At 40.3% G+C, this 15,686-nt stretch overlaps 1 protein-coding gene across 1 annotated transcript in view; it reads right to left on the bottom strand.

Annotated features, from left to right (window-relative positions):
- Positions 1–424: 424 nt before the first annotated feature.
- The window catches only part of LOC128299930 (fasciclin-2), a 55,313-nt gene continuing 40,051 nt past the window's right edge, over positions 425–15,686 (bottom strand). The window contains exons 8-9 of the mRNA XM_053036085.1: positions 4,507–4,708; positions 425–2,120 (exon numbers count right to left, since the gene is read on the bottom strand). Coding sequence (XP_052892045.1) covers positions 1,979–2,120; positions 4,507–4,708 — 344 coding nt within the window. The 3' untranslated portion in view covers positions 425–1,978. The remainder of the gene's footprint in view (positions 2,121–4,506; positions 4,709–15,686) is intronic.

Below are 15,686 nucleotides of genomic sequence, written 5' to 3'. Positions count from 1 at the left end.
CGTCCAACAAATTTCACTTCACCATCGCACAAGAAATCTTCTATTGTTTGAAACGAAAAACCAAACAAAACTATATTCTATTTGTTCGTGTTAAAGGGTGATGGTAAAAATATTCTCTTCTACTCGCTAAGGACCACCATCACACAACCGGTGGCACATGTAATCTCTGTACTGAGTTAAGTTAATATTTGGCGGTGTTTACTTGGATTGTTTCGGTTGGCGTTTATACTTGCTGTAGCGCGATGGGAGTGGGTTCCATTCTTTAGACGTTCTAGTGTGCACTGCCACAAACATGCACAGGATGATCGATCAACGCTTCGCTACAGTAAAAGCGCGATCGGAGTGACTGTTCAAAATTTAGACGAAATCAAAACCCTAGTTAAAGTAAACGCACTGTTTCGACCCTGTGTATGCGCTGTGCTGCTGCTCTTGGTTCGCGCCATTACAACTTTAAACCTATCTTTGATTTGTTCACATTCACATTAGCTGCTGGCCCGGCTGCTCGATGCACAAACAAGCGTTCAGCCATTGTATTGTATTGAATTACACGAAATTAGTAGCTAAGTACGGTTTTGGTATCAGTGTGGCGTCGAGCCGGACAGTTAAGCACATTACCATAAACTCCGCGCGCGCAAAAGCGATGCTGCAACTCAGAAAGACCCGGATGTCTAGCAGAATCCTTCGTCAAGAAAACGAAAGGTCCCTACAACAACTAAAGAAGGTTTCGTGAGCATTCCGATAGGCACCATTGATCAGACTAATAACTGAAATGTTTTTCTTCTTCGCTTAACGAAAAAAACGAACGAACGCGCAAACAACATTGAGAGTAAGTTTTATGTACGTGCCGCTCGTATGTGTGTGTTTGTTCCTTTGTTTAGTTTCATTTGTTGTTTGCTAATTTCGCACTACAACTACATCGCGTAAAAAAGCTCGTTTCTCTTGTTTAGATAGCTTCTCATCTTACCACTCATTACATATCACATCACGAAACGGGTACAGCGAGAACATACGGAACCGAAATTGGAACATTGTACAAATTAAAGTGCGAAATCCAAATAATAAAAACACGCACACGATCTCTTCTCGCCTATTTTGCACACAATATGAGTGACACGGTTATACAGTGGTTGGAGGAAGAAGCGGCTTTGCGCGACACAATCGCGCAAACCACCACACTAAACCCCCAACTTCATGCTGAATGCGGTTTTCTTGTTATATGTTCGTCCGCTTGGGGACGCGGTGAATGAATACACACGCTAATATACGCTAGTAGCTTTCAGGAGTTTGCAATAGCTGCATCATCTTTACACACTCAAAAATCATCGTCTTCTGGTTGAAATACTTTCGCGGTGTACGGAAGGCGAGCATTTGCACGGTTTGTATGCTCATTACGCAACAAACTTTGCTTCGTTTGCGTTTGAATTTTTAACTTTCCTTTTCGCTTTACCTCGCTTAAATGGAGCTTTGTGATTTGTTTACATTCTCGCACTACACCTTAAGGTAATCGGAGGAACAAAAAACAAACAAAAAAGAGGGTTGAAGGAAGCGGAACCTAACCCTAGCTGAGTGTGTGTAATGGTATTAGAATGTCGAATGTTGGTACCGCTTCCGTGTTCGTTACTGTGAGTGTCCTTTATACTTTCCTACATGCGCAGCACAGTTCCACATCCGTTTGCTCTCCACAAAACTGACCGCCTAATCGTGTGTGGCACGGATGGTTTTTTTGTTTGTCGTTCTGTGTATGTTGTTATGCTTTTGTTTGCTGTCCATCTACCATATACATATATTCATGCCCGCGATCGTGAGCATAGCAATAGCTATGCACCGGTTGCGAGAGCAATAATTGTCGCTTGTCGTCCACAGCTTTGCTTGCGTGGTGTCCGCGCGTAGCGTAGCGCAGTCCGATGGTGCACCAAAACAAAAAACTAAAAACAACGAGTGTTTCCTCTTTCCGGTCGGAAGTGAAACAGCAACGCTTTTACACGGCAGAATTTTTACCAATAATTTCACCACTCCGCGAGTGTACTACGCGACCATCGAACTCTACCGAAGAGTTTACCTTCAGCGGTGAGGCGGCAGCAGCGGCCGGCTGCGTGTTGAGGGGTTGCTTTTCGTCTTCCCTGCATTGTTTAGGCGGAAGAAATACAACATTGTACGGGAAAATGTGGTTAGACAAAAAATTGGCATTTTTGTTGAACATTTTGCACAAGGGCAGGTGGTGGTTGTTGCGTACAGATGAAGCGTGTAGGAAATGGTGTACTTAAAGCGGTAAAGGCAATATACTAAAAATGCATGCAGTTGAATAAAAGAAATGTGCATAAAGAAAACGGTGGAATGTGTTACTTAAAGCTACTACTGAATGTAATGTGCATGAGTTTGTTGAATTGTTCAAAAGACTAACAACTTTTCACTATTTTACTAAACGCCATTTTATACTAATTTAATTCACGCAAAGAAAATACAATATCGTAGAAGTACATGATGTAGCATACTTTAAGTAATATTCTCATCCTTATAATATTGGACGAAGAGCAAAAAGAAAACAGAAAAAGCATCACATGTGAACCACGTGCAGTGGAAACCATTTTCAAGTAGAATGTGGTGAAATAGTGGTAGTAGTGAAATGCAATAATGGTGAAACTGGGAGCACGAGAAGATGTCGAAATAGAGGCTCTGCTGTCCCGGTTGGAAGTGGTTTAAAATTAATGGTAAAAAAAAGACCACTTCCGCAGTATTTTTATAATGAGAACGAATTTAAAAAGCAAATGAATTTTTTGTTGCCCTTCCATTTGGCAACGGTCGGGGGTATCAGAATAAAGAAGAAATGCATATGAAGAAAAAAACGCGCACTAAAACGTCTATGTGCGACAAGAGATTCGCCCTTTTTTTTTGTTTTAGTTTCAATTAAGTGCATGTGAAGTTGTACACGGTGCAAAAGCAGAAAGCAAAGCAAAGGGAATGCGAAGTGTGGCATTTCATATGCATTAAAACTCGTATAGGACCAAACGAAAAAAAAAACGACTTAGAAATGTGCATTTTGATCGTGGGATTTTCAAAGGTCCTTGCAGGTTGATATAGGGAGTGGTACCACCGCATTTCACTTTGCGCCCTGAATATGTATAGAACATTGGAATGGTCGTCATATATTATATAAATCAACAATGAACTCATATGTAAAGTAATATTTCCTATTCAAATAACTAATTATTTCCGGTGTAAAATAAGGATGAAAGTAGCAACCTTAAGCTTGGAGAGCAACGAAAGCTGATAACTGATAAATAAAAACAGAACGTTATATAAGGTGTTTGAGTTACAGTGATAAACTCCATTTTCAAGTTGAAGCGCAATATGCTTTTAGTATATGTGGAATTTCTCGAGCTTTCCAAATTATTCGCTACAAAGCATTCCAGTATGAATGAATGGTCAGTCGAAGAGAAATCGAGAAAAAGAATCGGAAAGTGGAAAGGATTCCACAGGATCTACCGCAAGATATTACAGTTCGAATCGAAGTGATCTCAAATATTATCACTCGAACTCGTGAACACCAGTGAGGGACATTCCAATCGGGGACAACTAAACCAAAAATGCTACGGAAAAGGGAAAAAGGGACAACGACCAAACGGGACACATGCACTGCTCAGCGACACACGAGCACAATCCTTGCATGGGCATGCGGCAGTAGTGGTAGTAGAAGTAGTAGTAGTAGCATGGTGGAGCTTACAATGGCGTAGTGGCGCCCAGCTTCACAATTGGTGGCGGCAGCGGTAACGGTGACGGTGGACGTTCCTTGATCAGACTGCCACTGCAATAGGGTAGCGGAAAACGCCAACCGTAGAGACTTTGGTTGTGGTTATTTGTATTGTAGCGAAGCGGACGACACGGAGTGTGGTGTTGGTGTGATGGTGAGAGTGGTGGGTTACGTTGTTTAACGTTTGATATAACGCATGGGATGGGATGCACATATAGGTTGGCGTGACATGTTGCATTGTATGCGCAACGCAACGCAGTGCGTGTAAAAACCGCATGTGAAGGATGATCACAATCGAGATGTGTCGGTTGAATGAGGATCATGTTAATTGTCATATACACACACACACGCGCGTGAAGAGGAAATTTACAAATGTGGAGCACGGACATAAGGGAGAAAGGATGAAGAAAAAAAGAACACAATAGCATGATGTGATATAAAGAAAGGGAAGTAGTTGATGTTTTTTTTGTTTTGTTAATATATAAGTGTTAATATACAACCATCACTGCGAAGAAGGTTCGAAGAGAGAGATTCAAGCACCGCAGGTTACATTGTACTCTGCGGTGATCCTTTTCCTCCAATAGAACCACAGCCGATGGAAGGTGTTAGCAAACGAATTATCCTAACTTTAAAAGTCTTTGATACAACCAAACTGTACTGAAGGGTGTGTTTGTTTGATGGTGAGTATAAAAAGGGACCACACCGAATAAAATGGGGACGCGACTGTGCCCACGTAACCGGCATTCACTATGACCTACCTGCCAAGTTTAGCTTCATCGTCCAGATCCGAGGGAGACCGTTTCGTTTTCCGACACAGCGTGGCCAGTATGCCCAGGTTGCCGAACGCGCAGCACAGCAGATCGGCGATGATCAGCAGCAGCACTACCGATCCGATCACGATCCCGATGACAGCCGCCGATGACAGTGTTGGACTGTCAACGCGCAGTACCACATCGATACCTGTGTGGCGGTGATGGTTCCAAGCAGTCGAAAGCACAGCGATAGCGTCACGATGACGAGAAGACGCACGAGAGAAAAGAAATGGTTAAAGAAAGAACACAAAGGTAAGATTAGTTTCGTATGGTTAAGCGAATGGAACGTGATCGTTGATTAGTAAAGAGTCCCGCTTGCCCCCGTAGTATACACTATACACTAAAAGAGACCCCCACCCCTCCCAATAAAGGTGGGTGATGTTATTGAAAAGAAAAACGCAACGCAACAGCTGTACAGATAGGTTGCTAGAGAAGGAAATTGATTGCACGTGACTATTGTTGGTAGGAAGAAGGAAAGTACGAGCAAAGCACGATTACTTTGATTGACACAGGCAAATAGACACATTAGCAAAATGTTGGGAAGCAAACAGGTACACTTAACTAAAACGCTTCAATCTGTTCATACGCCGCGTGTATTGAAGGGCTACATTTAAACTGCCAGCTGCTACATATTCACCTACAGCTAAAGTTACAGCATTCGGACACAATTAGTGCACATAACAATAGGGACGGGGACAGCAGCGCTTTGCTAAATTCGTTTGCTAGCGACAGCTGTCCGCCATCGACGAGAAAAGGGGTGCACACGGAACCATTCAAAGAAACCAACATCGATAAAAACATTGGGTGCGTGTGGTGAATGAATTTGCTGTGCAATATGCAATGGATCGCTACAGAACAAGTCAGACGTTCTTCGCGTGTCCTTGTTGTGGAATTTTTGTTGAGGAAACAAAAAAGGAGGCCATGAGCGGTGTGACTGTTTATGATGAGATGAGACGCAACGCAACATTGTTTCGTAAGCTTTGCGGAGTGAATGAATGTGGAGTGAGAAGGAAAAAGCTTTGACGCAACACAGCAAGGATGAAGTTCATGCAAACGAAACACAAGCAGTGCATGCGCTTTAGTTAAGTTTCTTCCCGGCGTTACTATGTTGTGTTACTATCGAACGTATAATAGTGCGCGTGTGAGTGGAGAGTTGATTGCGTAGATCGCTCCTGTTATCATAACTCGCGTTGTGATGATGCAATACGAAACACCGGAATGATGAGAATGTGTCTGTTTTGCTTTATGTCGTGGTGTACACTCTATTGTAAAGAAGCGTATTTAGTGTATTTTGTTTTGCGATTTGCCTGTGGCTGTGGTTAGCTGAAGGGGGTGTCAGTTTGGTGGTGGGTGGTGCCATGTTAATGTTCCGATATCTGTTAATATTACGTGTGTTAATGTTTTTGTTTTTGTTGCTATGTTTGTTGAGTGTTGATCTGAGGTGGTTCGTTCGAATGAATCGTAAAATGGAGGTTGTTTAATGGTTTTCTTTAGATTAAATAGTTTAATTTGCTTGCAGTGTTTTTGGGTGTTACTTTTCCCCATGATTCATTCGAAAAACAAACAGTTTACGCTACAATTAAAACACATAACGTATTTACAACCATTCATCAAACCGTAATGTAAAAGGACAAATGTTGTTGCTTTAAATTTTGTAATTTTTTGTTTGATTCGGTGTGGGGTTTCATATTATTTAAATTATTTGCTATATGTATATAAAAAACACTAGAGACAGATGCATAGAACAGATGAAGAAACAAGATAGAACAGTGACTTTGGTGTATGTTTTTTTTTTTTTTTAATGTGAGTAAGTTAACAGCTTTGAAACTAGTTAGAATAGTGGTAGAGATATTTCTTGGTGAATAGCTAAAGTATGGAAACTGAACTGGTTTGGGTGCTACAAGAACGCTAACAAGTTTTGGTTCGGTTTTACGATACGTGTGTAAGTAAACTTTCGTTTGCATAATTACCTTCGTTTCGGAACCCTAAGCGATGGTAAGAAGGAGGGAAGCTTTGACCACACACAAACACACCCGGGTGGGGGGGGGGGGCGGGCTGTGGTAGGTGTACCACTGAGCTTGGTTAGGATGCAGCATATATTTTGGTTTGGTTTTAGAAAACATGTTTCGGTGCGTTCAGCTTTTTGCAAAATATGGCAGCAGTAGTTTACCCGTTGCGCTTGGATTTATTAATGTTAAACTCAAATATTACACACTTGTCACCAATGATGAGATTAGTGTTGGGGGAAAAAAATGAAAAGCTTCTTTATGGTTTTGCTTGACGTGTTAGACGGTATTGATGATGTAATTGGATTTATTTTCTTAGCTTCCCCATCCCAGCCACTGCTCTGTTCCACTACAATACTCCACCAGCTCATCCGGTTTATGTACAAGCACAAAACAGTCCCATTTCGTTATGTCTGTTACAATATAGTTTTTTTTGGTTTTTAGTTTGCAAATTATTTGATTCAAACAGCTTTTACAGGTGAGCTCGTGAATTAGTCTTCTTATCGAACCGTTCGCTAATAGTTCCGCAAATAGTTACCACCCAAAAAAAACGCACATACACACACACGCACACACACGCTTACATACACCTACAATAAGCCTTAATTTTTTTAAGAACCATTTTAGTGATCGAAAGTGGGATCATGGGAGCGATCGTAATTTTCATACACCGCACGAATAATAGCTCGCAAAAACTTGCCTAATCTTACCACCCCCCCGTCAATCGCTTTAATCGTTCATTATGAATCTATTTTCTTTTTGTGTTACAATTTTTGTGATTTTTTTTTTGTGGAACATTATTGGTGATTTTTTCGTTGTAATGAAATTCGTACACACTATTATTCTCTTCTGCACCCATACAACTCTCTTCCTGACCATCGGGTTTTTGAACATTACACACAAGAATAGGAACTAAAAACCCCCTCCATTCCCATTCGGTTCGTCTGGAATCGTCTGGGAAACGAAATAAACTACTTCGCTCTTTCCGGCCCTAGTTTGCTGGCGGTTTGTTAAACAACCAAACAACAACAGTGATTTATTGTCATTAACGTTGCACATTACACACAGTTTGCTGGCGTTGTGCTTCATTTGCGTTTTATGTACAAAATTGTTGCATCTAATCATAATTTTAGGTGGACAAATGATGGCAAGAGGTGTGAAAGAGGCTCGAATGGTGTAGTTATGAGTGAAAAATATTGTTCTAAAAACATAGCGTGTAAGAAAATCAAAAGCAAAACTCCGCTTCAAACAACCTTCTAAGGTTCACGACAGGGTTTTCCGGTGGATGTGAAGCAAAAACGTTTGACTCTTCGTACCCCCGGCAAAAATACATAAATAGTGTCTGCAGTAGACATTAGTCAGATGTCGCCAAGTTACGCCAAGTGCACGTGAGAAACTTTCGATGCAATTCGTGCGCCGATGGAAAGTTTCACCTCCCACGTGAGCGGACAAATCGGGAAGCAGGAGGTTCGTTGGTTACACCCCCGCAGGTCAAAGTAATTGCCACCGGAAATGATAAACCCAACGCCAAAGCGGGAAAAGAAAAACTTTGTGTACGTTCTGTGCGACGATAACACGACAGTGTTTGGTTATATTAAATTTCAATAACATTTTAAAACGGTACTGACAGACAGCTCGCCTAGCTATATTTTATTCCCAATGAATTTTGATAGAGTTAGTACGTTCGGCGGGTTTAAAACTTCCATCAGAGTAGCTTCTGTATCGTAAACTTTATTTAAAGTTTATTGGATACTAAGTTCCGCGAAACAGTCTTGGGGCGCTCCGAACGAAAATTGAAAACTTTAAATGCGATTATCTCGAAACCACATTTTCAACGTTAACTCATCATAACTTTTCCAAAATGGTCTGTCCGATATGGACACAGTTTCAATTTTTGAATCCTTCACAATGTTTTCCGGGTGCGGCTCTAATTTTCAATGTCCGAAAACAAAATTTTGTTGTATCAACATGTATTCAATCTTTCATGTTTCAACAAAATTTAAGAAACCCTTGAACGATGAGAGATTATTGACTGTAAAGTCAGAGAAACATGTTGAGTTTGTTGAAAGTTTAACGGTGCGGATATCAGCCGTCAGAGGTGTCAGACTGCACCAAGCGTAGCGATCGATTGGTCAATGTGGCCAAACATTTATGTTTGGAACCAAAAAACGGTTGTGTATTGTAATCCTGTTTTGTAACACACTTATTGTTATCCTAAAACAAAAATATCCAACCTCTTTCCGGGAGCTACAGAGTACTACCTTCTTAACGTCAGTTTAAACGGGATAAATTAAAGAGGATTTGGAAAATAAAGCTTTTTAAAATATTATGTGGCAATGCAATCTAATTGCATACGGGATCGTCATAATTTACCACGCAGCAAAGGGATTTGAAACACTATTGGCAGTGATTATTTACAGCTATATTCGCGTGATACTGGTGTTATGTACATAATGACTCTAGTTGACTACGAAGTGGGGTTTTAATGTAACGACGAGAGCTGTACGCATTGAAGCTTTGTTTACGTTATTTCACTATTCCTTGCCAACAAAACGTTCACCGAATCGAACGACATTTCACACGTATGCTGGCGCGTATTATTCGTGCAATCTAAGAGATGCTGTCTGTTTCTCATCCATTTTTTAGTTCGTTATCACAAATATATTTGTGTATGTAAATTCTACTAGATACGTTGTAATGTGTGAGCTGGTGGGTATACGTTTCTTCCACATATACGATTAGCCCTAATCAAACCTTAATACACCTTTATCTTAGCCTCTTAGTGGCAGTGATTGCAACATGTCGAACTTAACTGTGATAAACATTTGTGATAAAACTAACATTTACATAATAATCCATTCTGCTACCTGTTTGTTGCATTTTGCTACCACATTCGAAATATAATTCACGAATCTCGAGTCCACGTACGGTTTGCTGTGATTCTTCTTTAGTATAATAATTGTACGACTTTCTATATGATTCATTCCGTACAGAACGTAACCCGGTAGATGCGCGCTACACAATAGATGCCTACACCAGCTTCTTGCGGTCAAAATTTCAAAAATCACACAGAATGCAAGGCTGTTGCCGAAATTCATAGGTTCACAATTTATGGTCAAGGCGTTGGAAATGAGTCGACTCTCACTAAAGCGATCCGATTAGTTTTTCAAAATTTAGTTTAAATACTGCATCAAAATGACAGAGTGTCGTACAGAGAGTACAGTCGTAATTAAGCTCATCATTATTACAGATTGTGAGAAATAGTAACAGTATGTGTAGCACACACACACTTCCATCCATCAACTTCTTCCAGCTTTCAGCTTTGCGCGTCTCGCACGCCCTTAATAGTGTTCCATCACTGTACAAACATTTCGAAAATAGAAAACAAAACTATCTGCGTACAATATTGGCTTGGACGCGCCAGCAATTCACAAAATTCTACATCTTTTAGTTATATTAATTTTTGCATCTATATGAAAAAAATTAGACAGCAATGTTAAAACAGTTTTGGTTTTTTTTTTAAAGAAAGTTAGTCAACAGAACAGGTAGAAGTTAAACGAATGCTTTTCCTTAACGGATTCTTTTTTCTCTAACCTTCACCGACGCCAACAAATATCACCCGTTACAAAGCGAAATATTTTAAACGAGTTGTAACTCACCTTACGGCCCTCGCCAGCGTATCGGCAGTGTTTCTTATAAACGGCAAAGTGCTTCGCTTGCAAGTCAATTTGACGTTGACTGGGATAATTTTAAGTGACTGTTTTTGAAAAACTTTTGACACAATTAACGATGCAAAATTATCAACATAAAAAAACATTTATAATAACGTATACTAAGACTAAACGATTTAACATTTGTGTCCCTTTATGTTGTTAGAATTCATATGGTTTATATGGAGACTTGGAATAGAAGTCTCACCCCCTTGTGCTATACCATATTTCTAAGCATATAAATAAAAAAACAACACCATTTTAGATCAAACAAAATGGATGACAGCTTCAGAAAGGTGGGTTACTCGTTCATGGGGTGATTTGATTGTGAACTAGTCTGATGGTCACTTTGTATACTCTTCCTCATCTCACCGGTACAGCTTGTTGCATGTGTGATGATGTTGTGTGACAGTGACAATCATCGTGCGTGTTCGATCGAAACAAAAATCAAAATTGACAAAAAATTCCCCTATACGTGGGTGGTGGTAATGCAACCTGATCGATATCCCCTTTAAAGCTGTTACAAAACGTGACACTGTGATACTCTATTAATATTCGTTTGATTCGCTGGTTCTTCATAGTTTATGGGGTTGATAATGTTTTGTATATTATGCTCTGCCTAACTATTGTTCAGTTCCGACATTTATTTTTATTTTTCCCCCATTTTGTTTATCCTGTGTTTCGCACAAGGAGAAGAGAACACTGGGTGATTGGGTTGGTTTTGAGCACCCTGTTTATCTTTTTTTTTTTGGTAGTTCATTGACTGCACTGCAAGTCACCTTTTGCTAAATTACGATAATCTTACGCTCCACTACCGTCCAGTACGGCGGACCACTTGAACGAGGGTACCACCGCCTTCCTACTGTGCGAACGACGTTCCACTCGCTGCACGTCATTGGCGATCGGTTCGCTGTTAGTACTGACGCTACTACTACCACAACCATTCGATGCACACTCCACACTGGCACTGATCGCCGCTACCGATGGCAGTGCTGAAAGGACGAAGGACCAACATAACCACCACCACCAACGCACGTTGCTTCCTTTGCATACGCTCGCACTACCAGTGTAATAATTATCTAGAGAGCAAATCCGTAGCGATCGTAGCCGCGTCGAGGCACGTTGAGAACGGGGGTGTGGTTGGTACATATGTATATGGAACGACACAGGCAAGCATACACACACACGCACACACACACAGAAAGATACACACGTTGACACGATCCGTGACACGACCGGGGGTAAGAAGGTGACGAGGATAACGGTGCGCGGGGCCGGTGGTATGTGGGAGTATGGTTTTGATGAGGTTAGTAGATGGCGGGAAATGATTCCCCGGCCGATTAGTACGTGTGCCAGAGTAGGCAGTTTCGTTATGGAGAGAGAGAGAGAGAGAAAAAGAAAGAGAGAAAGAGGAACAATAAGAGAAAAGAAAAAAGGATCGTATATCCTTGAATCAGTGATCATCTCTGTATTGGTTCCAATTCTCTACTTTTGCTACTAAGTGTTGAATTATATTTCTTGTCATATAGTACATCGTGTCGGGGTTTTGGGTCGTTTTTTTTATAAAACTGTGATCGTAGTACAAATTACAGTACAGTGATTTAGGAAGACGTAACGTACTACTTATAGAAAGGAGGCTAGACTCTACATGCATAGTTCAGTTCTCCTTCAATGTATTTATAATTTTCTCATAACTCTCTCAACTTTAAAATTGACTTGAAAATTGACAACTTGAAAATTAAATACCTTTCGGTAGGCTTATTATAAATTTGGTGCTATTTGCGCATTTGAAGGAGAAACATGTAATATTAGAATATGAAAGATGCACACTTCCACAGCGCAAGACACTACAACAATACTATACGGAACAACGATAGGGGTATTAATTTTGAATATTTGTCATATCAACAAAAAAGTTTGATTCCATTGGTCGATAAATAATTTCGAATTTACCAACCAAACGTATCGAAAGAGCCACAGAGTCACATAAATAGATATAGTTGTAACCAATCGATCCACGTGTATCACATCATGTTAATTCAAATTTCAAATACAAAACAGAAGTAATATTCTCTCTGTACATCGTACAAGCAACTACACTACTGCTAATAACATCACATGTACCAACAGAACGAAAACAACTACTACAAGAATACTGATTACAAGAGGAGTATAGGAATCAATGAAAGTAACAAAAGGAACGTTAATTTCTTGTGCGCTTTTGGTAATAGAATTTTGTCCACTGCTCTCGATGGGGTATCTGGTTAGCATACAATGTAGTGAGAATGGTTAAGGCCAACGCAAATGACCGTTAAAATAAAAAAGGCAGTCGACAAAGTATTTCACAGTATCGGTTGATGTTACTGATATTAATGTCCATGGCGCGGGACATTATGCGTGCTATTTACGCAAAAAAGTTCTCCCACCATTCGCCAATGTCAGCGCAAACGATCGAGCACACACCAGAGAGAGGAACTGCGACCCAGAGGCGATAAAATAAATAAACAATATCGCAACAAATAAACTCAAACCCACCCATGCAGTTGAGGTTCGATAGGACCATTCCTAGAAGAGAACCGCGTCCGGGGACACGATCGAGATCGTATCCGTAGGAATGTGATGGAGCAAACGAAAGACGACAGAACCCAGGAATGGTGCGAATCATTTAGGCACGCAACACTGGCGGGTGGTCTTGCGCTGATGAGCATTAAAATGATATGCCCTCGATGCCGGCACCAGAACGGATATTAGTGGCCGGAAATTAATTTCGCCAAAGTGGGAACACAAATACAAAACTGCAGTTCAGCGCGGGTGTTGTTTTGGTATGTTAACTCGGAGTGAAAAAAAATAAATAAAATGGCAAAATAAACGGCAAAGAGGAGCCCGCCGGAGTGAAATGAAAAGTGGATGCAAAATAGGGTGCACATAGCACGAAAAGGGATCGGGCGTTCTTGTCTTGACATTTCTTTTTTGACTTGTCCGGTTAAATTGAAATTCCGAAACAAACACAAATGCTGGTGGTGCGAACTGCAGACGTGGACAGTTTAGAACAGCAACCAAAACGGCAGATAAAACGAACATTCGAACGAAGGATTTGGTTGTGCGAAGCGTACCGGAAACGCGAAACAAATTAGTTGTTGCAAGCGAGCGAAGGAAGCGTTAAAAGAAGGTAGTTCCCATGTTGTCCGCCAAACTTTGCTTAACTTTGTTTAATTAGTGCAAAATCTAACGTTTCTTGTTGACGCGACGACATCGACAAACAACATGGATGATTAGCGTATCCGGTATCCGGTGGGGGGCCAAACCCCATTTTCGCACAAGTGAATCAAAAGTGCCAACAGTAAGTTGGATGCGATGCGAAGATGATGCGACGGTTAAGCCAATTGTGCGGAGAAAGGAGAATAAAGTTTACGTATTTGTTTTTCGTTTTTTAATATCGTTCACATTTATTACCATCCCTTTCTGGGTTTCCATCGCGCCGGAATGTTTTCTGTCTCGCTACAAAACTACAGACTAACGATGGAGGATTTCACAACTAAATGATCACAAATTGAGAACGGGTAAAAGGGTTTGAGGATTGCTCTTATGCTTTTCGCTTTAGTTTCACCTAAACTAGCTTGCACATTATAGACGATCGCTGGCCCACGCTACAGCAGGAAGTCCACATTCCAAAACAGCGGATGAAGCTTGATGTGGAATTTTAAAACGAAATTAAATACAAAACTTCTAAGAGGATAAAACGAATCTAATTAAAAACTAGCACGAAACGAGAATGTTTGTACCGTGGATCTCGCACATTCGTTTCGATCCACCGGATCCTATCCTGTTTGCTACAGTAGTTCCAAGCTCCGTGACTGTTTGAAAGTGTGGAGCACAAATTAAAAGGGCGCGCCCGTCCGTCGAGTAATGTGTGTAATATATACGCGCGGCAATAATGTTTTATTGCTAGGTGCTTTCGGGCAAAAGGTCACGGAATGGGAAATGCTGAAAGCATCCTGGATGGGAATTTTTCATTTTGTAAAACGAAGAAAAGCTAAGCGCGCCATACTGGTACGATGAGGAACTCATCATCAAAATAACACGCTACCGAGAGTTTTGCAGTTATAGGAAAAGTTTCGCCAAAGCCCGGGGTGCAGAATATGGCGAAAGAGAGAACGAAAAACAAAAAAAAAAAAACAAATATAAAATTTATTGCAATGAAGCTCAGACCATAGATGCAACGCAAAGAACACAAGAAGAAAAACTTGTGAAAAAAAAGAATAAAACATCAGCAGCATCAATACAAGTGAAGCGCCGGCGTAGCAAAATGCTGCGTTAGATATGCGAACGGTAATGAAAATCTTTATAAACAATATTAAAACGAAAAAGAGGAAGTGAGAAACTAACCTTGGAAACAATCAAAGTGAAAACAAAGAGCAAAGCAAGCAAAGAGAGTGTAGGGAAAATGAGAATAGATCGCCTTAAAGATAACAGCATATGTAAACCGACAAACAGTCATCATCATCATCATCAGAGTATGCCATGAGACGCGTGGTTTTGAATGTTTGGCGGCATCCCTGTCGGACGTGTGCCACTATCCATACACAACACATATTTATGCTTGTGGTATTTCATCTTCGTGTGTCCATAGAAGTGTATTCCTTTCGTTTTGTTTTCCAATTGGAATTTTGAACAGTTCTTTACATTTCTTACATTTTACATAAACTTGCCAATACTAGAATTGCTAGTTGAGTGAGTCTAAAACTTGAACAGAATCATTTTCCATTTCATTTTTCTAGTGTTTATGCTTTTACAAAGTACAATCCAATGTTTATGTGTGTGTGAGAGTGTGATAATCTAGCGACAGCGATAATGTGTAATGGAATTTGTGGGAAAATGATCCAATTTTGGTCTTACTATATATCTCGCGCTCATTGCAGCAAACGTGTCTCGGAAGCGTTTGCCTATTTATTTTACACTTAAACGATTCTGCCTTTATCAACTGTGATCCATTGATGGGCCCTGTATATTATTAAGCTCTTATGTATAGCGGCATCCGTAAAATGCCAACTGTTAATGCTAAATTCGTACTCCGTTTGATCTACCCGATCGATAAGAATGTAGCCAAATTTGTCATTTGGTGAGTAGCATTTTCGCACAATTTGTTTCGTTTCATTTCCGAATAATATTTCACACAAAGAAACGTTCATTTGCAACGCAGACGAGTGTGAGAGAGAGAAGACAAACAAACAAATGATAATGCAATGTAAAAAAACCGGTAAGTTCATACAATCATGTATTGAGTTCAGCGCTAACTGAAGTAAGCGTATTAAACTTCAAAGAAAAACAAAAACAAAGAGAAATAAAAGAGATTCACGCATTCACAAAGTTTTTGTAAAAGTGGTCTAAAGCAAATCTACCAACATAATGA

Source organism: Anopheles moucheti, chromosome 2, assembly GCF_943734755.1.
Source record: "Anopheles moucheti chromosome 2, idAnoMoucSN_F20_07, whole genome shotgun sequence".
Lineage (NCBI taxonomy): Eukaryota > Metazoa > Arthropoda > Insecta > Diptera > Culicidae > Anopheles > Anopheles moucheti.
This window is presented reverse-complemented; position numbering and strand designations above follow the sequence as displayed.